This window comes from Ailuropoda melanoleuca, chromosome 13, assembly GCF_002007445.2.
Source record: "Ailuropoda melanoleuca isolate Jingjing chromosome 13, ASM200744v2, whole genome shotgun sequence".
Taxonomy (NCBI): Eukaryota; Metazoa; Chordata; class Mammalia; order Carnivora; family Ursidae; genus Ailuropoda; species Ailuropoda melanoleuca.
In genome coordinates this window covers 25,799,330-25,823,203 of record NC_048230.1, presented here as the reverse complement: position 1 = coordinate 25,823,203, position 23,874 = coordinate 25,799,330, and the positions used below count along the sequence as shown (strand labels likewise).

General features: G+C 52.2%; 1 protein-coding gene across 3 annotated transcripts; it reads right to left on the bottom strand.

Annotated features, from left to right (window-relative positions):
• Positions 1 to 123: 123 nt before the first annotated feature.
• On the bottom strand, positions 124 to 22,171 carry TTC25 (tetratricopeptide repeat domain 25). Of its 3 annotated transcripts, XM_011228611.3 has the most exons (12): positions 21,978 to 22,171; positions 19,724 to 19,855; positions 19,333 to 19,483; positions 18,577 to 18,638; positions 18,123 to 18,288; positions 16,584 to 16,808; positions 16,202 to 16,409; positions 10,616 to 10,702; positions 8,858 to 9,054; positions 5,816 to 5,916; positions 3,222 to 3,306; positions 124 to 1,756 (listed from the first exon to the last, which is right to left on the bottom strand). In XM_011228611.3, the coding sequence occupies exons 1-12, from the start codon at positions 22,089 to 22,091 to the stop codon at positions 1,200 to 1,202; spliced, it is 2,085 nt and encodes a 694-aa protein (XP_011226913.1). In that variant the 5' UTR covers positions 22,092 to 22,171; the 3' UTR covers positions 124 to 1,199. The 3 variants fall into 3 exon arrangements, with proteins under 3 accessions (XP_011226913.1, XP_034497686.1, XP_034497685.1); XM_034641795.1 differs by lacking the exon at positions 18,577 to 18,638 and having other exon boundaries at positions 21,978 to 22,114; XM_034641794.1 differs by lacking the exons at positions 18,123 to 18,288; positions 18,577 to 18,638.
• Positions 22,172 to 23,874: the final 1,703 nt, after the last annotated feature.

The window sequence follows — 23,874 nt, the reverse complement described above, 5'->3', positions numbered from 1 at the left end:
CATGCAACTGCAAGATCAGATCCTGTCTTTATTTAAAAGTTTGATATTATTTCATCGTGGGGTTTTGCGTTGTGTGCGTGTTTTACAATATTGCATTAAAATACTATATGTTGCTTAGTGAGTTTCATGGCGCCCCGTGAAATATTGCAAATAATGCCTCACTCGCCTCACATTAGTCGGGGTCTGGTTCTAGCTAGCCTAACTTCAGCCCTAACCCTTCCAAGGACTGTAGAGATGGAACCGGGATGGCAATAGCAGGGGCACAGATGAATAATGTAGTTCAATCCTAGCTCGTCCTCTGAGGCAGCTGTTCAGCCGCCACCTCCTCTGCGAAGCCACCGAAAGCTCGTCGGATTTTGGAGAGCTTCCCGCGTACCGAGTGCTGCGGTGAGCACTCGGAGGCGGATACCGGTTCTACGGAGGAGGAAACCAGCTTGCGGAGCCTGACTTACTTGGCTGTACTGTCTGGAGGTGGCACAGGTGGAGTCCAGCCGCCACGCCTGCTGAGAACTGCTCCCTGTTCTCGGGCGGGAACTCGCGTCCTCTCGGCTCCTCGAGCACAAAGCCCCTATCAGTGCCAGCATTCACTTCATTGTGCCTGCCAGGCTTCAGCGTGTCCCATCGTCACCACTTCCCTCAAGCCTCCCACAGTGCCCTGACCACAGCAGGCTCTCGGCAACATGAACCGATGGCCAGTGGCTGCGGAGATGTACCTCTACTCCCAGGCCTTTCCTTTGCTTCCCCTCTTCAAGCGAGCCTGGTCCCCTTGGAGCGTGCCTGTTTCTTCACCATCCTGAAACACTTTCTGCTTAGCACCCCTATCATTTCTTCCATGAGGTCCTTGGACAGGCCCCAGGGAGAGGAACACATTTCCCACCTTTCCCACTCTGGGTCAGGCCTTGCTTGGAGTCTGTGTTTGTCACCTGGCCAGAGTAAGGTCCGTGTTCTGCGTGGAGAGTGGTACTCCGAGCTGGGTCCTCATTCTCTAAGGCTCTTATGGGTGAGCAGGGAGGCAAAATGACAGACTCAGGGTTTGTAAGAGTGAAAGGTATCTATTGAAAGGGAAAACAGTAACGGAAAGAGGCAGAGGCGACCTGCGGAGCCCAGTCCACGTGTTCTATGAAAGACAAATCTCAGCTTGAAATTTCAAGTCCAGTTGAATAAGATCCCCGAGGCCCCTGGTCCTGATGCGTGCTGCTTCATTCATCTTTTTCACCTTCTTCCACGTTTTCACCATTTTCTGCCTTTGTCACTTCTGCTTCTCCCAGGTCTGTTTTCCCTATTTCTTCTGAGTGTCTTCTGCTGTCTTCTGAAACTTGACTCTCCAGTCCTTCCGACTCCCTTCTGCTTAATTCTCCCGAGGGTTTCTGGTCCAGCTCTGAAGGCCTCCTGTAAATTTCCCTTGATTCCATTCTGCCCAGTTCTGACGGTTTCCCCTCCTCCTCTCCTTCGTTTCCTGCGCCCAGGTCTCCGGACACTCTCCTGGCAGCATCTCCTGAGTCTCGCCCTACGGCTCCCAGCCCTGTTCTCAAGGAGCCGGCTTCCCCTACTTCTCTCTGCCTGTTTTCTTCTTGTCCACTCGCTGTGACCTTCAGAGTTTCCTGAGACAACTCATCTTCTGTCTCTTTCTCACTGTCAGTGGGCTCTCGCTCCCAGTGCTTCACCACCTTCTCAGGCTCGTCTCTCCCTCTTCTGGTGCTATCCTTCTCCTTCCCTGCCTCTGCCGCTCTCAAAGTTTCTGATTCAGCAGCCTCTTCTGCAAAACAAGAGAAAGGAAGGAAGAAAAGTAAAAGTTGGTCCATCACTGGGCCTCTGGGGGCCCCTCAGTCCCCCGGGGGCCTGTGCTTCTGAGAGACAGCAAGTCATTGTTTCCTGAGCACCAGCCCTGGTCCAGGCATCTAGCGGGCTGCAACGGTGATATCATGCAGTTGTCATGGAATTAATGGCATAGTGTCAGTGATCTGAGTTTGTCGTCAAAGGACCTGAGACTGATGACGGAGAGATCACAGCCAGTGGTCGCACTGCCGGTAAATAAACGGCAGGGTCAGAATTGGAACCCAGGACGGTCAGCCCTCCAAGCACATTCTTTCCCTATGAGAAATAACAGGTGCTGGGAAGCGACAGAGGGGTTCTTTTCTCCATCATCCTCATTCTGCATTGCGCTTTGTCCCCAGGAAGCACATTCATCATTTACTGGGAGGTTCCCTCTCAAAATATGAGCAGACTGTCAGCAGGAAGTTCAGCTGGGGAGCAATTTTATGATCAAAAGGATCAAAAGGATCCGTCCATGTTTTTATGAGCTATAGAGAAAAGTCACAGTGCCCTCCTGAGTCCCCCCAATACTCTCTGGAAGCCCCTGGTCTCTAAGATGCCTGCAGGGGCCTTAGGTTCGGAACGCGGGAACGGGGCAGGGAAGACCTAGGCAATGCTGCCACCTGCCGGTCCGGGAGGGAAGTGCCCGGCAGTTGCCGCGGGCTGCAGGGCCTCTCCAGAACGTAGCTGGCGGAAGGGACGGGAGGCCGCTAGGAGCTTCTGCCCTCTCCCTGCTGTATCTCTTCACCTCTATTGCCCCCGTGGCTCCCGAGAGCAGCTCCAAGGGCCTGTGGGAGCAGAGGCAGACGCCCTCCCTGAGGAGATCCAGCCACCACATGGCGGGTGCTGGATAATAAAGGGCTGTCCTCTGGCTGCTGGGGCATCCAAAAACCTCACACCCCATTTCCCCCTGTGCCTGGGTCAGAGAGGACTTCAGCCTCGGTGCCCCGAGGGGGCGCTGTCCTCCCCGGGAACACGGAGCCTGGCCTCACTGGCTTTCACGGCCATGCTGCGGGAGTCATACACCACAGTGGGGCAGGTGGAAGCTGTGCAGACTGTCATTCTGCGGCCCCTCCACCCCGCCCCCGTGTCTTCACCCCTGCTGCTCCCCACTCACACGCAGGAGCCCCCTTCCTGACAACTCAGCTCTCCTGGCTTTGCCCCTGGGCTGTGGGCTCCTCTGGGGCAGGGGCCGAACCTCTGTCTCCCCCAAATCCCACACCTTCCCAGCACATGACCAGTGCTTCACTAGTATCTGATGAGTTCATTGGAGCAATACAGGAGCGGGCTTCTCAGGGCAGTGGGCATGGGCTGGACCTCCTTCTCCTGCCCCATGGAACCCAACCCTGGGCCTGGAAGAGCGGCTGGAGAGTGCAGATGGGGACCCTGGAGCTCGCCCTGGCACTCACCTCTCTCTCTTTTTTCTCTCAGCATCTCCCTGTAGTCCGTCTTCTTCAGCTCCTCGATGATGCCCTTGTTGGCATCATCCAAGGCCTGTGGGTGGAGAGCAATTGTGACCTCTCTTAACCCCTTTCTTCAACTGAGCCCCACGTCCAGAAGGCAGGGCCCTGCACCAGCCTAGCCGTCCTCCCTTTCCTCTGGGCTCCTGGGCAGCTCCCGCCCCGGGGCTAATTTAGACTAGTGGCCACACCGGGTGGTAGCAGACGCACGACTGCAGCTAACTCAGACTTATCTCCCCTGGGCTTCAGAGTTGTCTCTTGTCTGCTCATTGCAACCTCTTTGCTAGAAGCTTCTTTGGGCTCCAGTCAATGTAGAGACAGTGAAGCCCCTAAGCACTGAGCAAGGCAGCAAGCCATGGAGGGGACTTGGAAACACACTGCCGGGTGGCACGGGGTGCTGGCCTGTCCTGAGAGGGGCCCCCGGGTGTCTGCGGGCTCCCTGGAGGCCCGGGGCTTAGCCTGTGCGCATATTGTTTCTGGCAGAGCCGCAGTGAGCCCTCAGGAACCATCCACGGAGAGACCAGGGGGCCTGGACGCTCTTAGAGTGCCGATCTGCCCGACAGAGCACCTTCCTGCCCGAAGCCGCCAGTCCAGGAGGATGAGATGGCGGGGACCTGGTCTCACCAGGGGTCACCAAGGCTGTGGGGCCTTTTCTTTCTGCCTCTCACTTTCAAAACCCTGCCCAGCCTTCAAGGCGACCCCAGATCTCCCCTTGATGGGAACGCCCAGCCCCGCCTCGCCTGCTCGGGCTCTCTCACTCTGGATCCCCTTGTCCCTGTTGCCCTGGTCAGGAACAAGCGGTTTTTGTTTTAACCTTCCCGCTGACAGCAAGCTTCCTGTGGGCCAGGACCACAGCTGCACCTTTGGGCTGGACAGCTCAGAGCTAACCCATGGCCAGCAAATATTTACTGGGTTGAGCTGTGGAGCTGTCCCTCTCCGGGTGCAGGGCCATCCTGCAGAAGGGCATTAAGGGCGGGGGGAGACTGTGGGTGTGAATGAGCGGCAGCCACAGGGCTTCACTGAAGGAGCGCTCTTCCTTTGGAGGGCAAGGTGCACGTCTGGGGAGCTGACCCCCTCCAGAGAGGAAGACGAGGGCAGTGTGACAGGCCTAAGCTGCCCTGGGACGGGTGAGAGGAGGGCACCGACTGCCACATGGTGGAATCTCTCGGGAGTGATTTCCCCACCATGACAGGAAAGGGATGGCCTCACCAGGGTCCTCACAAACCACGAGCTCACATCCTAAAAATCTGAGCAGGTCAGGTCGCTCCTCTGCCATTCCCAGCCCTCCAAGTCCCAGCTGGTTGACCGACTGCCTGGGGACCTTTGGCCCTACTCCTTCTGCCATCATGAGCCAGCTCTCGCATCCAGGCCCAGGGGCTCTTTCCTGCCTCCCACAGACCCTTTAGTGCCCATGGCCTCCTGTGCCTTCAGTGCTCTGGCCCCTTCTCAGCCTGGCCAAAGCCTTCTGTCCCGGTCCCTCGAAGGCCAGCATGAAGTCCACCTCCAACTGGAGCGTCCTCGGCTGTCACTTCCCAGGGTCCCTGCTCCCCTTCCCGAGTACCGGCTGAACCTTCAGTCTGATCCCCAAGGCCATGCCCTTCGTGGGCCCCCTCATTATGTCTGGCCTCTCTTAACCACAGTGGACAGCTCCCCAAGGACAGGGGGCCTGCTTCACTCATGCCAGTAAATGCATACTGGGGTCCCGCCACATGCTGGTGGGAAGCTCTGGAATCTCAACATGGGGCCACCCAGGGGGGTAGTGGGAGGGGGAAGGCCAGGGGATTCATGCCAACTGCCTGTGCGTCGTCAAGGTCAGTGTGCTGACCCTGCTGAGGGCGGACAACGGCCTGCAGCGGCTCCGGGAGCAGCGGCAAGGCTGTGAACCTACGGGCTTCCCCGGCTTCATCTCTGGTCTCTGCCTCCCTATGCTTATGGTCTAGGCCAGCACTGTCCAACAGAACTTTCTGCCACCATGAGATTCCTCTAGAGCTGCACTCTCTGGAACCCGCGAGCCACCTGTGGCTGTTGGGCACCGGAAATGTGGCTGTGTGTCTGAGAAACTGACATTTTATTTACTTCGAATTCATTTGAGTCTAAATAGCAGCCCGTGGCGGGCAACCTTGCTGGGCTGCGTGGTGCCTCCCTAGGCCTGGGAGGGAGGCAGTCACACGCATGCATGTTGTCTCCTGGAAGAGGCAGTATTATCTTCCAAAAGGCAAGTCCTAACATCGGTTGAGAAGGTTTCAGCCAGCATTAAACAAAAGAAAAGAAAATGGAAACTATAGGAGACTATAATAGGAAGTATCAGCATAGTAAAGGTAAATATGCTTTGTAAACTTTCGTTTCTATTGTTTGTTTCGAATAAGAATAGGTATATCCGGTTGCTGTATGAACTGAGAGCAGCAGCGTTTGAAAGCCACTACCCCACCTCGAACCCGGCCTGTGGTTGGTGGGTAATAAATCCCCGGGGAATGGCTGACTGAGGGGCTGAGGACCCACCCTCGCCCTCCCCGCAGCTGGGGCCCTGGCGGTGGGCAGCTCACGCTGACGATGGCCTGCTGCGCCTCGTTGTTGTGGACCAGCTTCGCTCTCTCCAGGGCTTTCTCAAAGTTGCTCACGGCCGACTCGAAGTCTCTCAGCTTGACTGGAGAGCAGAGGGGAGGCATAGGACAGGTAGACTGTGACAATGTGTGTTGGACAATGCGGCTGCCTGGTACCACCCTTTCCATCACATTCCTGGACCAGCTCACCTCTGAGGACCAGAACCTGGGAGCCTGCGTCTTGGACAGCAGGCCATTCAGAGAGGTCAGAGAGGAAAGAAGGGTCTGGGGTAGGGCCTGTGTATGCATCATGTGTCTCCAGGGCAGGGGGCAATTCCATCCTGCCCCAACTCACGATTGTTCCAGAAGTGGGAATCCGTCTATATCCATATCTATACCTACATCTATATCTATAGATATATCTATCTATATATTCTTAAGTAGGCTCCACGTATGTGGATCCCATGCGGGACTTGAACTCACAGCCCTGAGATCAAGCCTGAGCTGAGAACAAGAGTCAGACGCTTAACCGACTAAACCACCGAGGCGCCCCTGGAAACGCATATTTTAAAACCGTTCATTCCAATTGCCCAACCACGCTGGGAAGACCAACAGAGATATCAAAGGGCCGGCTGTGACTCACGGGCCAGCAGCTGGAGCCCAGCTCAGTGCTGCAGCCAGGTAGTGCTGCCGCTGTGACCTCATCATTGCCTGACTGATTGGCTGCCCAAGGTTTCGGAGCCAGGAGGACCTGGAGCCCAAGCTCTGCCTGCGAGGCTCTGTGGCCTCTAGAACCCAGCGGCTCCCAGGAGGCTGCATTTCATTTTTCCATCCCAGAGTGGGGAAACTGAGAGCAGCAGTGACTGCCTGGCTCTCCACGGGCCCTCGGGGCCAAGTAAGTCCTCAAGAGTAAGACTGAGAAGGGTGTCTGGCGGGTGCAGTCGGTTAAGCGACTGACTCTTGGTTTTAGCTCAGGTCCTGACCTCAGGGGCCTGAGATTGAGCCCCTTGTCCGGCTCTGCACTCAGCACGGAATCTACTAAGTTTCTCCCTGCCCGCATTAAAATAAATAAATAAATCTCTTTTTTAAAAAAGATTTATTTATTTCTTTATTTTAGAGAGAAAGCTCACAGTGAGGAGGGGCAGAGGGAGAGGGAGAGAGAAACTTCAGCAGATTTCATGCTGAGCCTGGAGCCCTACATGGGGCTCCATCTCACACCCCTGAGATCAGGACCTGAGCTGAAACCAAGAGTTGGATGCTTAACTGACTGCACCACCCAGGTGCCCCCAATAAATAAATCTTAAAAAAAAAAAAAAAAAAGAGTAGACTGAGGACAACATCGGCCCTGAGGGGTACATCGCATTTCCCCTTCAGCTTATCCTACACCCTCCTGAGAACAGGAAAGAGTTGTAGGAAGAGCTCCGGTACTCACGCCTTCCCCCAGCTTAAAGCTTCCAGTGGTGGTCTCCCCATAACGAGGCCCATGAAGCCCTGAGGATCTGGCCCCTCATCACCCTCCCCCATCCAGACTTCCCAGGCCCCCAAGGGCCCGGGCTGACGCTCCTCTCCCTCAGCTTCTTAAATCCCCCAAACTCCTCCCCACCTTCCACACGCTGTTCCTTTGGCTGGAAATCGCTGTGCGCAGCTTTTAGAATAGTTGGTGCCTTCTCCTCCTTAAGGTTTCTGCTTCGAAGTGACTCCCTCAGACATGGAAGCAGGACATGGTTACCAATGTTTATCCCTACTGTTTGCCCCGCTTAGTGCCTCGAAGGTGCCAGGAAAGTATTTGTGGTAAGAATAACGAATGATGGGGCGCCTGGGTGGCACAGCGGTTTGACCATCTGCCTTCGGCTCAGGGCGTGATCCCGGCGTTATGGGATCGAGCCCCACATCAGGCTCCTCTGCTATGAGCCTGCTTCTTCCTCTCCCACTCCCCCTGCTTGTGTTCCCTCTCTCGCTGGCTGTCTCTATCTCTGTCAAATAAATAAATAAAATCTTAAAAAAAAAAAAAAGAATAACGAATGATGACGCCCTTGACCACAGCCCCTGCCACATGACCTCCCTCACTGGCAGTCCTCTGCGCCTCTGGGGCAGGGGACTGGGTTCCAGTCCCAGCCTCACTGCTTAGTAACCTGTGACCTCCAGCCATTTCCTAACTTTGTATTACGAAATATTTCAGATATACAGAAACATCGATGGAGTATAGTGAGGCCCTACGACTCATCACCCAGCTCCAACAATTATCAAAATACCACCAACCCTGTTTCATCTATTCCTGCTCACCCCTGCCCCTTGCTGGGTTAGTTTTTACAACTTTATCAGGGTGTAATTTAGATATTATAAAACACACCATTTGTGACTATATAGTTCAATGACTTTTAGTAACTTTATGGAGCTGTACAATGATCCCCACGACCCAGTTTTAGAACATTCCCATCAAGCACCTGGATGGGTGAATTGCTTAAGTGGCTGCCTTCGGCTCAGGTCATGATTCCGGGGTCCTGGGATCGAGCCCCAACATCAGGCTCCCTGCTTAGTGGGGAGCCTGCTTCTCCCTCTCCCACTCCCCCTACTTGTGCTCTCTGTCAAATAAATAAATAAAATCTTAAAAAAAAAAAAAAAGAACATCTTCATCACTCCGAAAACGTCCCTCATGTGAGCTGGGGCAGTCAGCGGAACCACTCAGTGCCTCAGTTTCCCCATCCATGAAAGGAGGACAGTAACGCCTTCGTCACGGCTCCCACGGTGATTAGATGCAGGAACGCACGCGCGAAGGGTACCAAGGTCAGAGGAAGTGGCGCTGTTCTGATGACGCGATGCTGTGCTGATGTGCAGCTGGGCTTCGGGTGCCCCGGGCTCTCACTGAGCGTGGCTTAAAGAAGGCGCTTACCACACACTGGTCAGGATGGAGGGCTTTATCCTCCACTCTGAGTCCACATTCATCTGGCCAGGGACACACCGGGATGCTAAGGGTCCCCAGCCCTGGCCTGGCAGCTCGGCCTGAGGGCTGGGAAAGGTAGGGTGGTCCTCTCTCCGTGCCCATACCTTGTGCCTGTGCCACCAGAACGCTGGCATTCAGCTGCCACTCGATGTCCCCTTCTTCCTCGGCACACTGCTGGGACTTCTCACCGTAATGCTGGGCCTGCCAGGCCTGGTCCAGCTCCAAGTAGCAGCGGCCGATCTCGTGGAACAGCCAGGTCTTCTCCAGGGTGGTTTTTGCCAGAGGGATCTTCTCCTCCCACCTGGGAACGTGAAGAGTCAGGGTCAGTTCTTTCCGCTCAAACCCTGTACTTGGCCACAGGAGGCCAAGCCTTCTCACCTGGCCGCAGAGCAGAACTTGTTCTCCAACTACCAGTTCTTTCTGACACGGGAGTGGAGCCAGTAAGCATTAAGATATTTTAAAACGACCAAAGCTATTTGGTACAGTTTACAGAACTGATACAACAATTGAAAATCATGTTTATAGACCTGCATTTCAAATAACATAAAAATAACATTGAAAAATATTATTAAGTATATAGAAGACAAAATCCACACACAAGATTAGAAAAAAAAAAAGAGACATCAATAAAGTAAGATTAGGATTAGATCTAGTCATCGTCTTCAGGTGGTAAGACAATTTTCCTGCTATTCTTCTGTATTTTCCAAATTAATATTTTAACGATAAGCACAAATTTTCTATGAAACATTTTCTTTCTTTTTTTTTTTTTTAAGATTTTATTTATTTATTTATTTGAGAGAGACAGAGAAAGCATGAGCACAGGGACAGGCAGAGGGAGAAGCAGGCTCCCCACGGAGTAGGGAGCCCGATGCGAGGCTTTCTTTTCTTTTCTTATAAAAAGATACGAACGGGTGGGTGAATTCTCAAACTTGGCTGTCTTCCGGCACATAGACACAGGGGCCGTTCAGGAAGCCAAGCAATGTGGAGCAGAAGGGTCCCAGCGAATGAGTCTAACTGTACCTGCGCTGGGGGTCTGGAGCACATCTGCTCTCCGTGCTGAGCAAGTGTGCCCGCGGAGCCGGCCCTCCCAGTGTGGGCGGCCAGGTCAGGCCCAGCCCTGCATCTCTCTGGGGCTGCATCGTGCCACTGGAACAGATCACCAGCCCCAGGGTTGGATGTCAAAAATTCAGCGGTTGGGCCTTCTGGAGAGCTCAGCATCCCTTCCCAGTGAGCCCATGACCGCACAGACTCACAGAAGAGCCTCAGAAGAGGGCCCCAAGGTCAGTTAGTCTATCAGCTCCTGAACTTGCTCAAGGTAGGGAACATCTGGTAGTGCTTGTTAGAAATATGTTCCTAAAGGAGGCTGGCTGGCTCAATTTGTTAAGCATTTGTCTTCAGGTCAGGTCATGACCCCAGGGTCCTGGGATGGAGCCCTGTGTTGCTGGGCTCCCTGCTCAGTGGGGAGTCTGCTTTGCCCTCTCCCTCTGCCCCTCCCCACCCCCACTCGTGCTCTCTCTTTCTCTCTCTCTCAAATAAATAAATAAAATCTTTAAAACACAGGTTCCTGGGCTCCAACCCAGACCTGTAGAATCAGAAATTCGGTGCAGCGACCCCAGTAATTCGTTCACCTCCAGGTGATTCCTGTCCCTGGGAAATTGTGAACAGATCTGAGTCTAGTTGATCAATTTAACAAACGAGCCTCAGGGTTGACACAGTGGCTTGCCCACAGTCCCCTAGCAGACCACGGAGCCAGACTCAGGTCTTCTGACGCTTCTTTGCCTGGCATGCTAACCCCAGGCTGAGAGTCCAGCATGAGGGTGGGAAGTCCTTGCCCTCAGGTGGGGCAGTCCGGGGCCACTCACGTGTCAATGGCTTGCTGGTATTTCCCAACTCTGGCAAAAACTCTGCCAATGTTGTCAAGGGCTCTCGACTTTGCATCAGGAAGGTCACTGTGGGGAAGAAGCAGGATATGGTGTTCACTAGAAACTGGCCATCCTTGGAGCGCCTAGGTGGCTCAGTCGGTTAAGCATCCAACTCCTAATCTCAGCTCAGGTCTTTTTTTTTTTTTTTTTTAAGATTTATTTACTGGGGGACCTGGGTGGCTCAGTCGGTTAAGCATCTGCCTTCTGCACTGAGCTCCCTGCTCGGCGGAGCATCTGCTTGTCCCTCTCCCTCTGCCCCTGCCCCGCACCCCCTCTTGTGCTCGCTCTCTCTCTCTCAAATAAATAAATTTTTAAAAAAGATTTATTTATTTACTTGGCGGGGAGGGGCAGAGGGAGAGAATCTTTCAAGCAGACTCCTCATCGAGCGAGGAGCCAGACACGGGGCTCCATCCCATAACCCATAGGATCATGACCTGAGCTGAAACCAAGAGTCAGACGCTTAACCAACTGAGCCACCCAGGAGCCCCTCAGCTCAGGTCTTCATCTCCAGGTCATGAGTTCAAGCCCCATGTTGGGCTCCATGCTAGGTGTGAAGCCTACTTAAAAAAAGAAGAAGAAAGAAGAAGAAGAAGAAAGAAGAAAGAAGAAAGAAGAAGGAAAGGAAAAAAGAAATTGGCCATTCTAGGCACTGTGGTAACTGCAGGGAAGCAGACAGGGCCCTGGCCTCAGGGCCGGGGCGTCCAGTCCGGTTGGAGGGATGATGCCCAGGGGGCATGGCTGTGGTGCACAGGTCCTCTCACACCCTGTGGGGTGAAAGAACACCATGGGAACCTTTCCAGAGAGCAATCACTCGGGAGTTTACACACATGTCCCTTTGACGCGGCAATTTCCCTTCCAGGGATTTACCTGGAGAAGATAATGTGACAAGAATACTCGTTAAAGCAGTCTTTGTAATATGAAACATTAGCAACAGCTGAAACCCGTGCCCCAGCGCTGACCATTTTTATGTATAAAAAAGTCCCTGACACATTAAGTTAAGGTCAGATTACAGGAGTGTATACTATAACTGTTACCCCGTTTGTGCTAAAAATAAATATGCAGGCCTGAGGCACGATGCTGTGTTCCTGGCCTGATGAGGAAGGGGCCACACAAGAGGTGCGCAGTGCACTGAGTACGAGTCTAGAAGGTGGAAAAGTCTGGAAACAGATTCTCCTTGGAACCTGTGGAGGGAGCACAGCCTTGCCAACACCTTGGTTCTGGGCCAGTGAGAATGCCTTCAGACTTCTAATCTTCAGAACCACAAGAGAACGAATGTGGGGTGTCCGGGGGGCACAGTCAGTCAGGCGTCTGACTCTTCATTTCAGCTCAGGTCATGATCTCAGGGCCGTGATCTCAGGGTTGTGAGATTAAGCTCCACATCAAGCTCCACACTCAGTGCGGAGTCTGCTTGGGATTCTCTGTCTCTCTCTCTCCCCTTCTCCCTCTTCCTCCCCCTGCTCGCTCACTCTCTCTCTCTCTCTCAAATGAATAAATAAACAAAATCTTTTTAAAAAAATGAACTTGTTTTCTTTTAACTCACCAATAAAGAAATGAATGAATAAAAAGTGGGCATTTTTATTAAAGAATTTATTTTCAAGCAATCTCTACTCCCAATGTGGGGCTCGAACTCACAAACCCAAGATCAAGAGTCACGTGCTCCACTGACTAAGCCAGCCAGGCACTGCCCAAAATGGGCATTTTTAAAAGTAGAGAGGATGTAAGTCTGGCTATTAACAATGATTTTCCAAGGGAAACGAGAGATGAGGGAAACTACCCATTTATCCATATTGTTCCCCAACAAATAAGAAAGCAGTCCCCCAATCCTCCCTCCCCTGCACCCAGCAACTCCTCCCACTCTCTCCCTCCTCCTCATCCCTCAGGGTCCTGCCACCCAACAGGTTCCTATGTCCCCCATGAAACTCTACTCCTTGGACTCACTCTCTCAGCGCCGTGGCTGAACCTGCCTTTCCGACATGCACATCTCAACAAGCCATTCCTCTTCCCACAGAAACACACAACGTTGCTGTGTTTGATGGCAAAAGTGGAACAGCCCAAGTGTCCCACAGGGATATAGCTGAAGAAATTACTATGCACGCTGAAATTCCTTTCTCTGGAGCCATTTAAAGAATGAGACCCTTTCCAAGACACATGTTTCTTAAAAATCATAAAAATGAGCTGCTTTTAAGAATCCTAGGAATGTGCATATGTATGTAAATATGTAGGTAAATACTTTGAAAAGGGGCCAGAAGGACACGTCACACATGGCCCCAGGTAAATGAGCAGAGTGTGGTGCTGGGGGGGGGGACATTCCAAGTTCTGCTCTCAGCGCCAGAGTTCTAGACCAAGTACAACACGAACACTAGTACTTCTGTAAAAACAGACGCCTCCTCTGTCTTCAGTCCTCCCCAGCCTGGGACCCAGACTGCCGCTCCAACAGGTCTTGCCCCCGCCCTGCATCTCCCATCCCTGCCACTTCTCTCTGCTTGGGGTACCCTTCTTCCTCCCCCTCGTCCACGTGGCTGACCTGTCCTCTCTGAAATCTCTCAGCTGCCAGCAGTGCTCCCACCTGCCTCTCTCCTTGGACCCACAGCCATACTGTGCGCCTGGTGCTCTGACGGCACCTCCGACGGCGGCCTCCCCTTCTAGGGCGCATGCTCTGTTGAAGTGTGATGAATGAATGAGCTGTAATATGTTAATGTATCCATAATACTATGTAATGAGAAATAACAATAGCAATGAGAAAGCATGCAATCAAATCATCTAGAATATGTGGAGGAAAAAATGAGGGCTGGGGCCGCTGGAGATGCTGCTGAGACAGGCTGGGGTTTGATCTGTGCCTTAAGGGCCAGCAGGCTGTGGAGGTGGGGGGCCAATGGAGGGGGCATGGCTGATTAGAATGAGGGAGTACCTGAACAAACAAGGCCTGAGGCCCGTTCGTGGATGGTAAAAAGGGACTAACATTGTCTAAGGAACACCTCTGTGTATTTAGCACTTGGCATGCATTTAACGCATGCCCACTACAAGGCAGGTGCTGGAAAGAGAGAGAGATATAAGATAGCCCCTTCCAAAATCCAAAGTCTAACAGGAGAGCCAGGATCCACGTGGAAGGTAGAGAGGGAACACCAAAGAGGGGGATTTCTAAATCACTCAGGGGACACTTGGAACTTTCCTGAAGGGAGACACATTTACAATTGTGAAGGACAGGAAGGAAGGCGTTGATGAAGAAAGAGAAGGGAGTCCTGTTTTAGGGGCTGCAGGAACAGAGCCACAAGGTGTTGCCTGGGGCACAGGATGCCCAGGGGCCTGGACAGAATTGGGTCCACTGGGGCCGAGAGAAGTCAGGTCAGGAAGGGCAGCCCGCACTGAGCAGAACTGGGAGCTGGAACTTTATCCCAGTCCTACCACTGGACTTGTTCTGCACCAAGAGGCCAGCTGGGCTGCAGGAAACCCAGGTCAGAGGAAATCAGGCAAGAAGTGAGAAGGGTCTGGACTGAGCTGTGGGATGGAAACAGAAACGCACCATGGAGACAGGAAGGAGAAGGCCCAGACAACATGTAGGCTGGCTCGGTTTGAGCAGGGAGGGAGGGCTCTGGGAAGCTTGCCTGGGCTCCTTCTTGGGGACTGAGTGGCCAATAATCGTGCCATCCTCACAGATAGGGAACCCTGAAGCAAGAGGTTTGGGAGGAAGACAAGAGATTGCACTTTGGACATGTTAAATTTGGGGTTCCTGTGGGACATCCAATTGGAAATGCTTTGGAATCAGTTGGATATGCAGGCCCAGGGCTCGGGAGATGGTTGGATCCATGGTACTGTGCATACGTATCTTATTTAATCCCCATAATCTCTATAAATCCATATTAATATACCTTCATCAGAGAAGAGCAAACTGAGAAGACAAACAATTTAATCAAATCCACGCAGCTTCCGAGCGCCAAAGCCAGGAATCAAAGTCAGCTCTGTCTCCAAAGCTCTTGTTTCCTACTTCTGGAATGGCCAACACGAGATACTTCTGCTCAGCATGGCAAAGGCCAGTGAGAAATGAACTGGGAATGAATAGCACGTGTGGCTCAGGAGAGCAAGGAGAGGGCAGGAGGTAGGGGGGTTTAAGAAATACAGTTTGGGGGCGCCTGGGTGACTCAGTCGGTTAAGTGTCTGACTCTTGATTTCAGCTCAGGTCATGATCTCGGGGTTGTGAGACTGAGCCCCACATCAGGCTCTGCACTCAGTGTGTAGTCTGCTTGAGATTCTTTCCCCCTCTTTCCCTTCCCTTCTGCTCCTCCCCCCAACTCGTGTGTTCTCTCTCTCTCTCCAATCAGTCAATCAATCAATCAAATCTTCAAAAAGCAAAAGAATATGGTTTGACTCAAACGGAGGAGTGACGTGGGAGAGCTGTGTGGAAGCGGGTTTGGAGGGGGCCTTGAGCGCCAGGTGAAAGTGTATGGCTCTAACCCGCAGGCAACGAGGGGCCAGAGCCCGTGTGTCACCAGGGGAGGAACTGCTGGGTAAAATGCAGGTCTGTTTAGGTGGTGCGTGGGAACAGCTGGAGTCAGGGAGGGCCGAGACCCGACCTTTGAGTGTAAATAGGATGATGGGAGGTAGGGAGAGGCTTGGACTGTGGGGCAAGTGGAAACTGAGCAGCAGAAAGTTGTGGAGGACACCAAAGATTAGAACCAGGATGCCGGGAAAGTGATCGTACCTTTGAGAGGGGCCCTAAGTCTGGGGAAGAGCTGGTAAGTTGGTATTAGTATTATTATGGATACCTGGCACTGTCCTGAGAGCTTTACCTGGACTTCTGCCTGTCCTCTCCCCAGCCGCCCTCTCAGGAAGGGGCTATTGTTATGCCCACTGGACAGAAGAGACCTGGCTGGGAGAGGTGAAGTGCCTTTGCCCTCGGCTGCGGGGTACAATTCTGAAGCACAGGTCAGTCTGACTCTAGAGCCCATGCTCTCGCTCAGCACCAGAGTATCGAGGCCCTGCTTGATCTGACCCCTGCCATTTGGTCTGGCTTCCTCTTGGCCACTCTTCCCCTGCCAATACTCTGATTTCAGGCATTGAGCTTCCTCCTGCCTGCTTCAGGGCCCTTCCAAAGACTGAGTGTGTCCTCCTGGAATATACCTCCCTCAGCACGGCGCCCTGTACCTGTCCTTCATGACACTTCCCACAATCACCATTTACCAGCTGCGTCACTTTTCGTTTTACATCTGCTGCGAGACGCCCCTTGTGTCTGGTCCCTGTGGTGTTCCCGAGGCTAGCAGCAGCAGGCAGGGCTGGGGTTGACGTGTACTTGCTGAAATGGTTTAGGACTAGGCCTATCCCTTCAGAACCAAACCTCTGGGAGCTTTTTGGCTTTTGGGGTCACTGACTTCCTCTTTGTGGCAAAAAAGCTGACAGTCTAGTTCTGCCTCTCAGGCTCAGTCCTGGGAGCTCAACCACCAGCAGCCCTGGCAAAAGGCTGGTGTGCAACCCCCGCCCCGCTCATCTGCAGGCCCACGGGCCCAAGCCGCTCAGCCTTCCCTGGGTACTCACTATTCCTGGGCGATCTCCAAGTCCTTTCTGTGGCTCTGCAGTGCTGCAACCATCTGCCCCAGCTCAATCTGGGCATTCCCTATGCAGCTGTACAAGTTTCCAACCAGCTTGTCCTTGTTGGGCACCTCCTCTTTGTTCCATTCCAGCACTTTCTTCAGCACTTTCTCGGCTTTCTGAAGGCTCCCGTCAGCACTGCCACTGGTCAGCACTAGGAAGGGAAACGGGAGACATGGAGGCGGGAGCAGTCTCCTCAGGCTGACGGGAGAACCTGCCTCCCCCCCCCCCCCCACCNATCCACAGGCCAGTGAAACCAGGGGCTCGGGCCCTGTGTTGCTCTCCCACTACCCGGCAAAGGCCCTGCCCTTCTGAGAACACTACCCACACATGTCGATGTCCTCGAGGCTCTTGAGGATGTAACGGGCTGTCTGCGAGGGACGGCGCTTGCGGTCCCGCAGCCATTTCTCTTGCATCAGCTTCCGGTCCCGCTCCCTGGCGTAAATGGGCTTCTGCTGTCTCCAGAAGTTACTGCGGGTGTCCAGGTAGTTGATGCCTGTCATGATGAGGTCCTCCACAGTCAGGCCATGCTTGATGGTGCCTTTGATCAGATCTGGGAAGAATGGTGTGAGGAGAAACCGACTAGAACCGGCGACTAAGGGAGCCGCATCCTCTTGGCTGGGGATTCCCGCCGTGGGTGTCCCCTGTGGGGAGCTTTGCTTTGAGCTGAGGAAAGCAAGAGCACACAGGTAGCAGAGTGGCTCTATGCGGACCCAGGTGAGGCCAGAGCCCCTCTTTCAGGCACTCCCACGGTGTAGAACTTAGCACACAGGCCTCTTATGGCAAGATACAAGGAGCTAGCAGAAGGGGAGCTGGCCGAGAGCTGTCTGAAAGGACCACAACCCCTGGGCCTCCTTATTTCAGGTTGTGTCCTCTGAGAAGACTGAGTATGAATGCACAACCTGGCCCTGCTTGCCAGTGCCAAGGGATTCCCCAGGTGCCAAGTGGGCCAGGGCTGGCAGGGAGCTGGAGGGGCATGCCCGAGTTCTGCCCGCCTGCCTGACCAGAGGTTAGAGCCGGTCGCAAAAGTGCTAAAGTTCAGGCTCCCCCTTCCTCCACAGAAGCTCCTCTGGAGGGAAGTGTTTGGGGCCCTTACGGACAAGTGGCAGTGGTGGAGCTGCTCCTGAGACGCGGCCCTGCAAGGAATCCTGCAGATGACCTCAGGATGCCAGTTCTGGAGAAAAGGCATTTGATTCAAGGATGATCCCTGCTTAGGCTTACCAGCTAATGGCAATACTCCAACCCTCCTGTTTCATTTCAAGGCTCTGCCCTATTTGAGGCCACCACCAGCACAGAATAGTGCAAAGAACGTGAGACTGGAGGTTCGGAGGCTGGCCCCTGGGGTCGACTTCACCATGACCTTGCTTGTCATATTGGACAAGTTGCTCCCCATTCAAGGTCTCTCTTTCCTTATCTATACAAGGAGGGATTAGACCAGATGAGATTTCAGAACATACCAGTACTAGTACTAGGATTCTGCTTCTGGCATGTCCCAGCTGGATTCCTTTGCCCTTCCTACAAATTGAAGGCTCAGGGGATGCCCCTCCAAGGGACCTCGGTGATAAAGGAACCCCAATCTCTAGGGTTTCCTCCCAGGGGTACCATAGTGCTAAGGGCACTGGTTCTGAAATTGGACGTTCTATAGATTCAAACCCAAGAGCCATGTCACTGTTTACCGATGTGTAACCTTCGGTGAGTTACTTAATCTTTCTGCACCCGAGTTTCCTCATCTGTAAATGAGAATACTAGGAAATCCTGTCCATAGGCTAATGTTACATGACAGGCTCTCTCTCCAGCTCTTATATTAAGCACCTGTCCCAGATTCCCTTTGCCCCAAGTTCCCTGTTGCAAACAAAGTATCTGAAACCTTCATCCAATAGGAGCTTCTCCAGGTATTCCTTGTCCACGTAGAGCTCGCCCAGGAGCTGGCGGACAATCTTCTCACTCTTGAGCGGGCCCTTCCGCTTGGACTCTCTCTTGGGGTGATGTAAGAGGTGTCTCATGGGATGAGGCTTCTGCTGGGCTTTCATACTCTGGGAAGGTGGAGCAAGAGAGCCTCAACAAGGAGCACAGAGTACTCAGACATGGCCCCAGAGTCTGTGATCCCAGACATCTCCTCCAGGAACTCTCTGTGGGTTACGAACCATGGAGTGTGTCTGGTCTGGGAACAGCTAGATTCCCAAGACCCCTCTGGAGCTGGGGCAGAATCCCATGGCTGCCCATAATGGGCAGGAGCCCCCTGGGTAAGAGGGCCACTGAGACCTCAGGCACAAGTGGACACTTCCTTGGGATGGGTGTGGTATTAGAACCAAGGCCCTTACCTCAGCCTGCTTGCTTAAGAAGGAGAGGTCCCCTTTGTTCTCTAGCTTAATTGAAGAAGGACCTGCAAGGAAAGAGGCTGGGGCTCAGGTGTGCCAGGCCCTCAAGCATGACCTATTGCATATTTTTATGTAGAAATAGCTGCCTTTGGCAGGGGGTGGTAGAGGCTGTGGCAAAGCTGGCTCTGAGCCAGCCCTGCAGGCTGATGGTACAGGATGTTTGGAATAATACTCTCCTAAGAGCTAGGTAGCCTGTGCTAGCCCAAGGCCATGGCAGCCAGATTTCCAAACAAAGGCCGTCCCTGAGCACTGGGGGAGCTCTCCATCCCCAGCCATTTCCACACTCAGCCGCCCACAGTGGCAAACTCTTGCTCTCTTCCTTCCTCCCCCTGCCACTAAGCCAATGGGTAAGGCCAGTCCTTGGCGCATTCGCGGTAAGAAAGGAAGCCAGAAACTAGGGAAGGCTAGGCTCAGGACCCCATTCTATCCTATGAAACTAGGCCAAAGACAGGCCTAATGTGAACAGCCTTCGCATCTGGCTTAGAGGAGAACCAGAAGTTGCAGAGCTGAGCACAGTGGATCAGGGGCTGGTCCCCTGGGTAGACAGATTAGTTCCTAATCTTCAACAAAATCAGAAGCAACCAAATCCAAGCATGAGACTCCCGGCAGGCCTGCTGGAGGCTGCTCACTCATTGGTCGTCCAAGCCCAAGGATTCCAAGAGCCCCCCGGGTAAGGACATAGGTCTGAGGGTCGCTCACTTCCCACTGAGTTGTTGATGGCTTCCTGGGCTTTCTGAATTCCAACTTTGAATTCTCGGTCAGGCCGCAGCTTGTAGCCTCGATGATAGAACACCAGGGCAAACTCAAAGTCTCCCATGGTATACAGGGTCTCAGCCTTTTGTAAAATTCCCTGAAACGAGAGGAAGTCAAATTGAGGTGGCAGACAAGACCTTACAGGACTTAGGTGTGGTAGAACGGAGGGTCCTGGGTTGAGGGTCAAGACTGGGATACAGGGGCAGGTAGCTACCTAGGTAAGTGACCTAGGCAGAGAAAAAGGCATCAAACCCTAGGCGGTCTGGCTGGTTGTTCAGCTTCTTCTCATCAGAGGCTGCGACAGGCAATAGCAGTGGTGAAAGCCAGATTGAGTCACCTTGCAGAAAGTCGGGTCACCCTGGAGTGAAGCCTCAGCATCCTTCAGGGATTTCTCCAGCTCTCCCATCTTCAGGAAGCACTTGGATCGGGCAACCAGGCAGTTCTTATCTCCATTCTGAAGGTGAAGAGCCTAAGAAACGAACCACCCAAGTTGGCTGGCACCAGGCAGCACAAGGTAGAGGCTTGACTGAAAAGAGCATCCCAAACCCTCCTGCCAGAGTTTCCAGGGGACTCCTCAGGCCAGCAAACAGGTCTCTGGATCTTTTGAGACCACAAGCAGCACAACATTGATCTTTGCTCAGTCCACTGATTGTCTGCATGGAGCTCATCTTGAACAAGGTCAAATCACTAGCTCCTGTGAAAGCTACTGAGGGAGATGTGTGAATATACCACTCTGTGGATATACTGAATTTTCCCAAATGTCTGGATTCCTCCCGTCTGCTCAGGCAATGGGAGCTTAGGATTTTTAGCACATACCCAGTTCAACCGCAAACCTCAAATGGCTGCACAGCACTCAAAATACATTTCAGAGGCTAAGCATTCTGAAGGCTAACGGAATGGGTTTTAGGACATCTACAGCTCTCTCTTTTTACATAGTTTGTTGAGAATGAGTGGCTATTTCAGGAGATCAAGATGAAAATGCTAGCAAAACCGAAACTGGGATTTGGATGGTAAAGTGGGAATGGAACACTTCTCCTGCTCTGTGTCCTCTCTTTTGTTTGAAATCATCATTGGAGGGGCACCTGGGTGGCTCAGTTAGTTAGGCGACTGCCTCTTTATTTCGGCTCAGGTTATGATCTCAGGGTCGAGAGATCGAGATTTCCCCCCCCCCCCCCCCCCCCAGGGGGGGGCGGGGGGGGGNTCTTTCTCCCTCTCCCTCTGTCCCTCCACCCACCCCAGGAGCGCACATGCACTCTCTCTCTCTCTCAAAATAAGTAAATAAATAAATCTTTAAAAAAAGAAAAGAAAATCATCATTGGAGCTGTGATGTACTGTCCTTGCTCAGGCTATCAAACTGTACTCACACCTTTCTAAGACCTTTCTACTTTTCCAGGAAGAGGAAGTAGCTACTGGCTTTTGTGGAAGAAGGCTACTTCTCTCACCCAAAGCTATTTTCCCTCAGGGTGTTCTTTTCTCTTTGCCTGAGCTTCTCCACAATGAAACACTATCCAGAAAGAGGAGAATGGGTGGGGGCAGGGTTCCTGAACTCAACTGTTGACCCATCTGGCCAACCATTCTGGTTTTAGGGTGTGATTGGTGATTGAAAGGGACAAGACTTTGGGTAGCAGTGGAGAAGCTTGACTTAAGGAGGAGTCTTGGGAATGGTTAGAGGGCTATCCTACCACTCCCTCTGGAATAAGAAGAGGGCTATACGTTGTAAAAGAAATTGTGGTAAGAACATCTAATAGCTTGGGGTGCCTAGGTGGCATAGTCAGTTGAGCAACCGACTCTTGATTTCAGCTCAGGTCGTGATCTCAGTGTCTTGAGATCGGGCCCGAGTGGGGATCCACACTCAGGACGAGTCTGCTTGGGACTGTCTTTCCCTCTGCCCACTTTCTCTTAAATAAATAAATAAATAAATAAATCTTTTTTTAAAAAGAACATCTAATAGCTTACTTGTGAAGGAGTATGTATGGTGGTTAGCACCTCAGCACTGGAATCTGAGTGCCTGGGTCTGAAAACTTTCTCTTGCCAGTTCAGTGATCTCGGCCATGTACTCAACTTCTCTATCAGTTTCCTCATGTATAAAATGGAGTAATAACGGAAACTCCCTCATAGGGTAGTACTACATTTAGCAGCAGTGTGCCTAATATCCTAAAACAGCACTCAATCCCCATAGCGTGAGGTTGAGCAACTGGTACTAAGATTATATGTAATAACTTTATTTACTGGCCATCTTCTGTGAGCAACTGTGTGCTTGGGATTTCACCACTTGTGCATGCAACCTCCAAGCCCGTTTCCCAGCCAATGATGGCAAATGAAGGCTGCACTGTGGGAAGGGTCCAGTCACAAAACACTTAAGTAAAAAAGTAGAAGTCACTGGTAATGCAGAGAACGGTTATTAACAAGCAGAAGGTAAGTGGGAAATGGTAGAAAATGGCGAGACAGTGACAGTAGTTGACAGTACTGCGTCAATCAGGAACAGATGAATAACAGAAACAATAGGGTCCTCCAGGCACCAAGGGGACCTCAGTGTTATCAGGAATCGGAAGTGGTGATGGGTGGGTTGGTAGGTTCAGAGCCCAACTCACGTTGCTGAAGCTATGGGCGGCTTTAGAGAACTCTCCGCACAGATACAGCCGCTCGCCCTCCGCCATGTAAGAAGGAAATGTGCTTCGCAAGCTGTCAGCTTCTGGGTCCGACATGGTGGCCGGATTCGGTGACGCTGAAGCAGAAAAAGCGAGCAAAAGAAGCCCGAGAACCTCTGTCCGGCTTGTGGAAGCCCCGTCTCTTAGCAACCGAGAGGCGTGGGGTTGCTTCCGGCCCCTCCCCTCGATCCTTCGGGGCGGGAGCCCGCGGTACATCCGCCGCCAGCGTGCGCATGCGCCGGCCCAGCTGCCTGTGGGCTAGGGCGTGACAGGCGCGTGGCCGGTGGCTGCAAAGCGGCTGCACTGGGCGGTGTTTGCTGTTGCACGCTCCGTCGATTCTCTCCTGAGAACCGTGCACCGTGTCCAGAATATACAGCCAGTAAAATTGGAAGAGGATTGGGGCAGAATTCCAAATAGGGATAAGGCATACGTGGCAAGGGTGTGTGCACCGTGTTCCGCCACATGCAGGCTGAGGATTTGCAAGAGATTTCGTGGAAGACAAGGTTGGGTTCGACCTTAATTTAACACATTTATTGAGCACGTGCTAATGGTAGGCCCTGATGGAGGCCCCTCCTGACAACTTTCCTCATTCCCTCACTCTCTTCTGCCAAAAAGGTAGACTAGATTCTTCTAGGCTCCAGCGAACACCCTGTGTTTGCGATACTACTTTAAAACGTCAACTTCCAACGCTAATGACATCGTGACCTCCGTTAAGGCGGAGACCCTGTCATAACCATGTGTTTCCAGAATTCAACTGTCTGGCACGTAGTAAAAGCTAAATAAATAGTTGTTAAAGTTTAAATAGTTAAAAGATGGCCCTAACTACATACATGTACACACCAATGAGTATATGTAAAACTAGAGAAATCTGAGTAAGATCAGTGGAGCTTATCAGTGTCTATCTTCTGTTGTGTTATTGTACTCAAGTTTTTCAAGATGTTACCATTGGGGTAAACTGGGTGAAGGGTACATGGGATCTTCTTATTATTTCTTACAACTGACTATGAATCTACCATTATCTCAAAATAAAAATGTAATTAAGAAAAGAATGCCAAGTTTAATGCCAAGATAAAAAAAATAATATGGTTCCTTCCTTGGAGCAGAGAGTGAGATGCATAACCAATAATGACTTCCCAAAGTGATGTTGAGTTATTAGAAGTTCTGTGTGCCTGTGAAGGAGATGAGGACGGATGAGTGAAAAATTCACTCAGGGCCGGGGCTGGATTAGAGACAGCATCACAGAAGGAGTCACATTTGAGCTGAGGGTGAGTGGGAATGGTGCCCAAGAGACCTAAGTAGGGAAGGAGGTAACCAAGGCCAGAGGTGTGTAAGGAGCAGCAACCCCACACACTACAGTGAAATTTATCCTGTTCTATGTTATTAAGATGGGCACATAGATGAGTTGAACACATTGCTGAAATGACCAGCAGTTAATTGGAAAATCCTCCTGCAAAGAGGAAATCTATAGGGTTTATTCAATCCCAATCAAAATCCCAGCAGAATTTTTTTTTTTTTTAGTAATTGACAAGCTGAGGGGCACCTGGGTGGCTCAGTGGGTTGCGTGTCTGCCTTCAGCTCAGGTCGTGATCCCAGGGGCCTGGGATCAAGCCCGGAATCAGGCTCCCTGCTCAGCGGTGAGCCAGCTTCTCCCTCTGCCCCTCCCCACCCATGTGCACGCACACGCGCGTGCTCTCTCTCTCAAATAAGTAAGTTAAAAATATTTTAAAAATAATTGACAGGCTGATTCTAAAATCTATGTGGAGATGCAAAGGACCTAGAACAGCCAAAACAATTTCGAAGAAGAAATACAGAAGAGAAGTAATGCTGTGCTTTCGAGACT

What these genes read in the sequence shown, in the direction of transcription:
- TTC25 (XM_011228611.3), bottom strand. Translation starts at nt 22,091, where the DNA reads ATGTCGGACCCAGAAGCTGACAGCTTGCGAAGCACATTTCCTTCTTAC. An exon ending in CCGCCCATAGCTTCAGCAAC is followed by an intron (nt 19,856 to 21,977) that starts GTGAGTTGGGCT and finishes TTCGTTTCTTAG; the next exon opens with GCTCTTCACCTTCAGAATGG. An exon ending in CCTCGAGGACATCGACATGT is followed by an intron (nt 16,410 to 16,583) that starts GTGGGTAGTGTT and finishes TTCCCTTCCTAG; the next exon opens with TGCTGACCAGTGGCAGTGCT.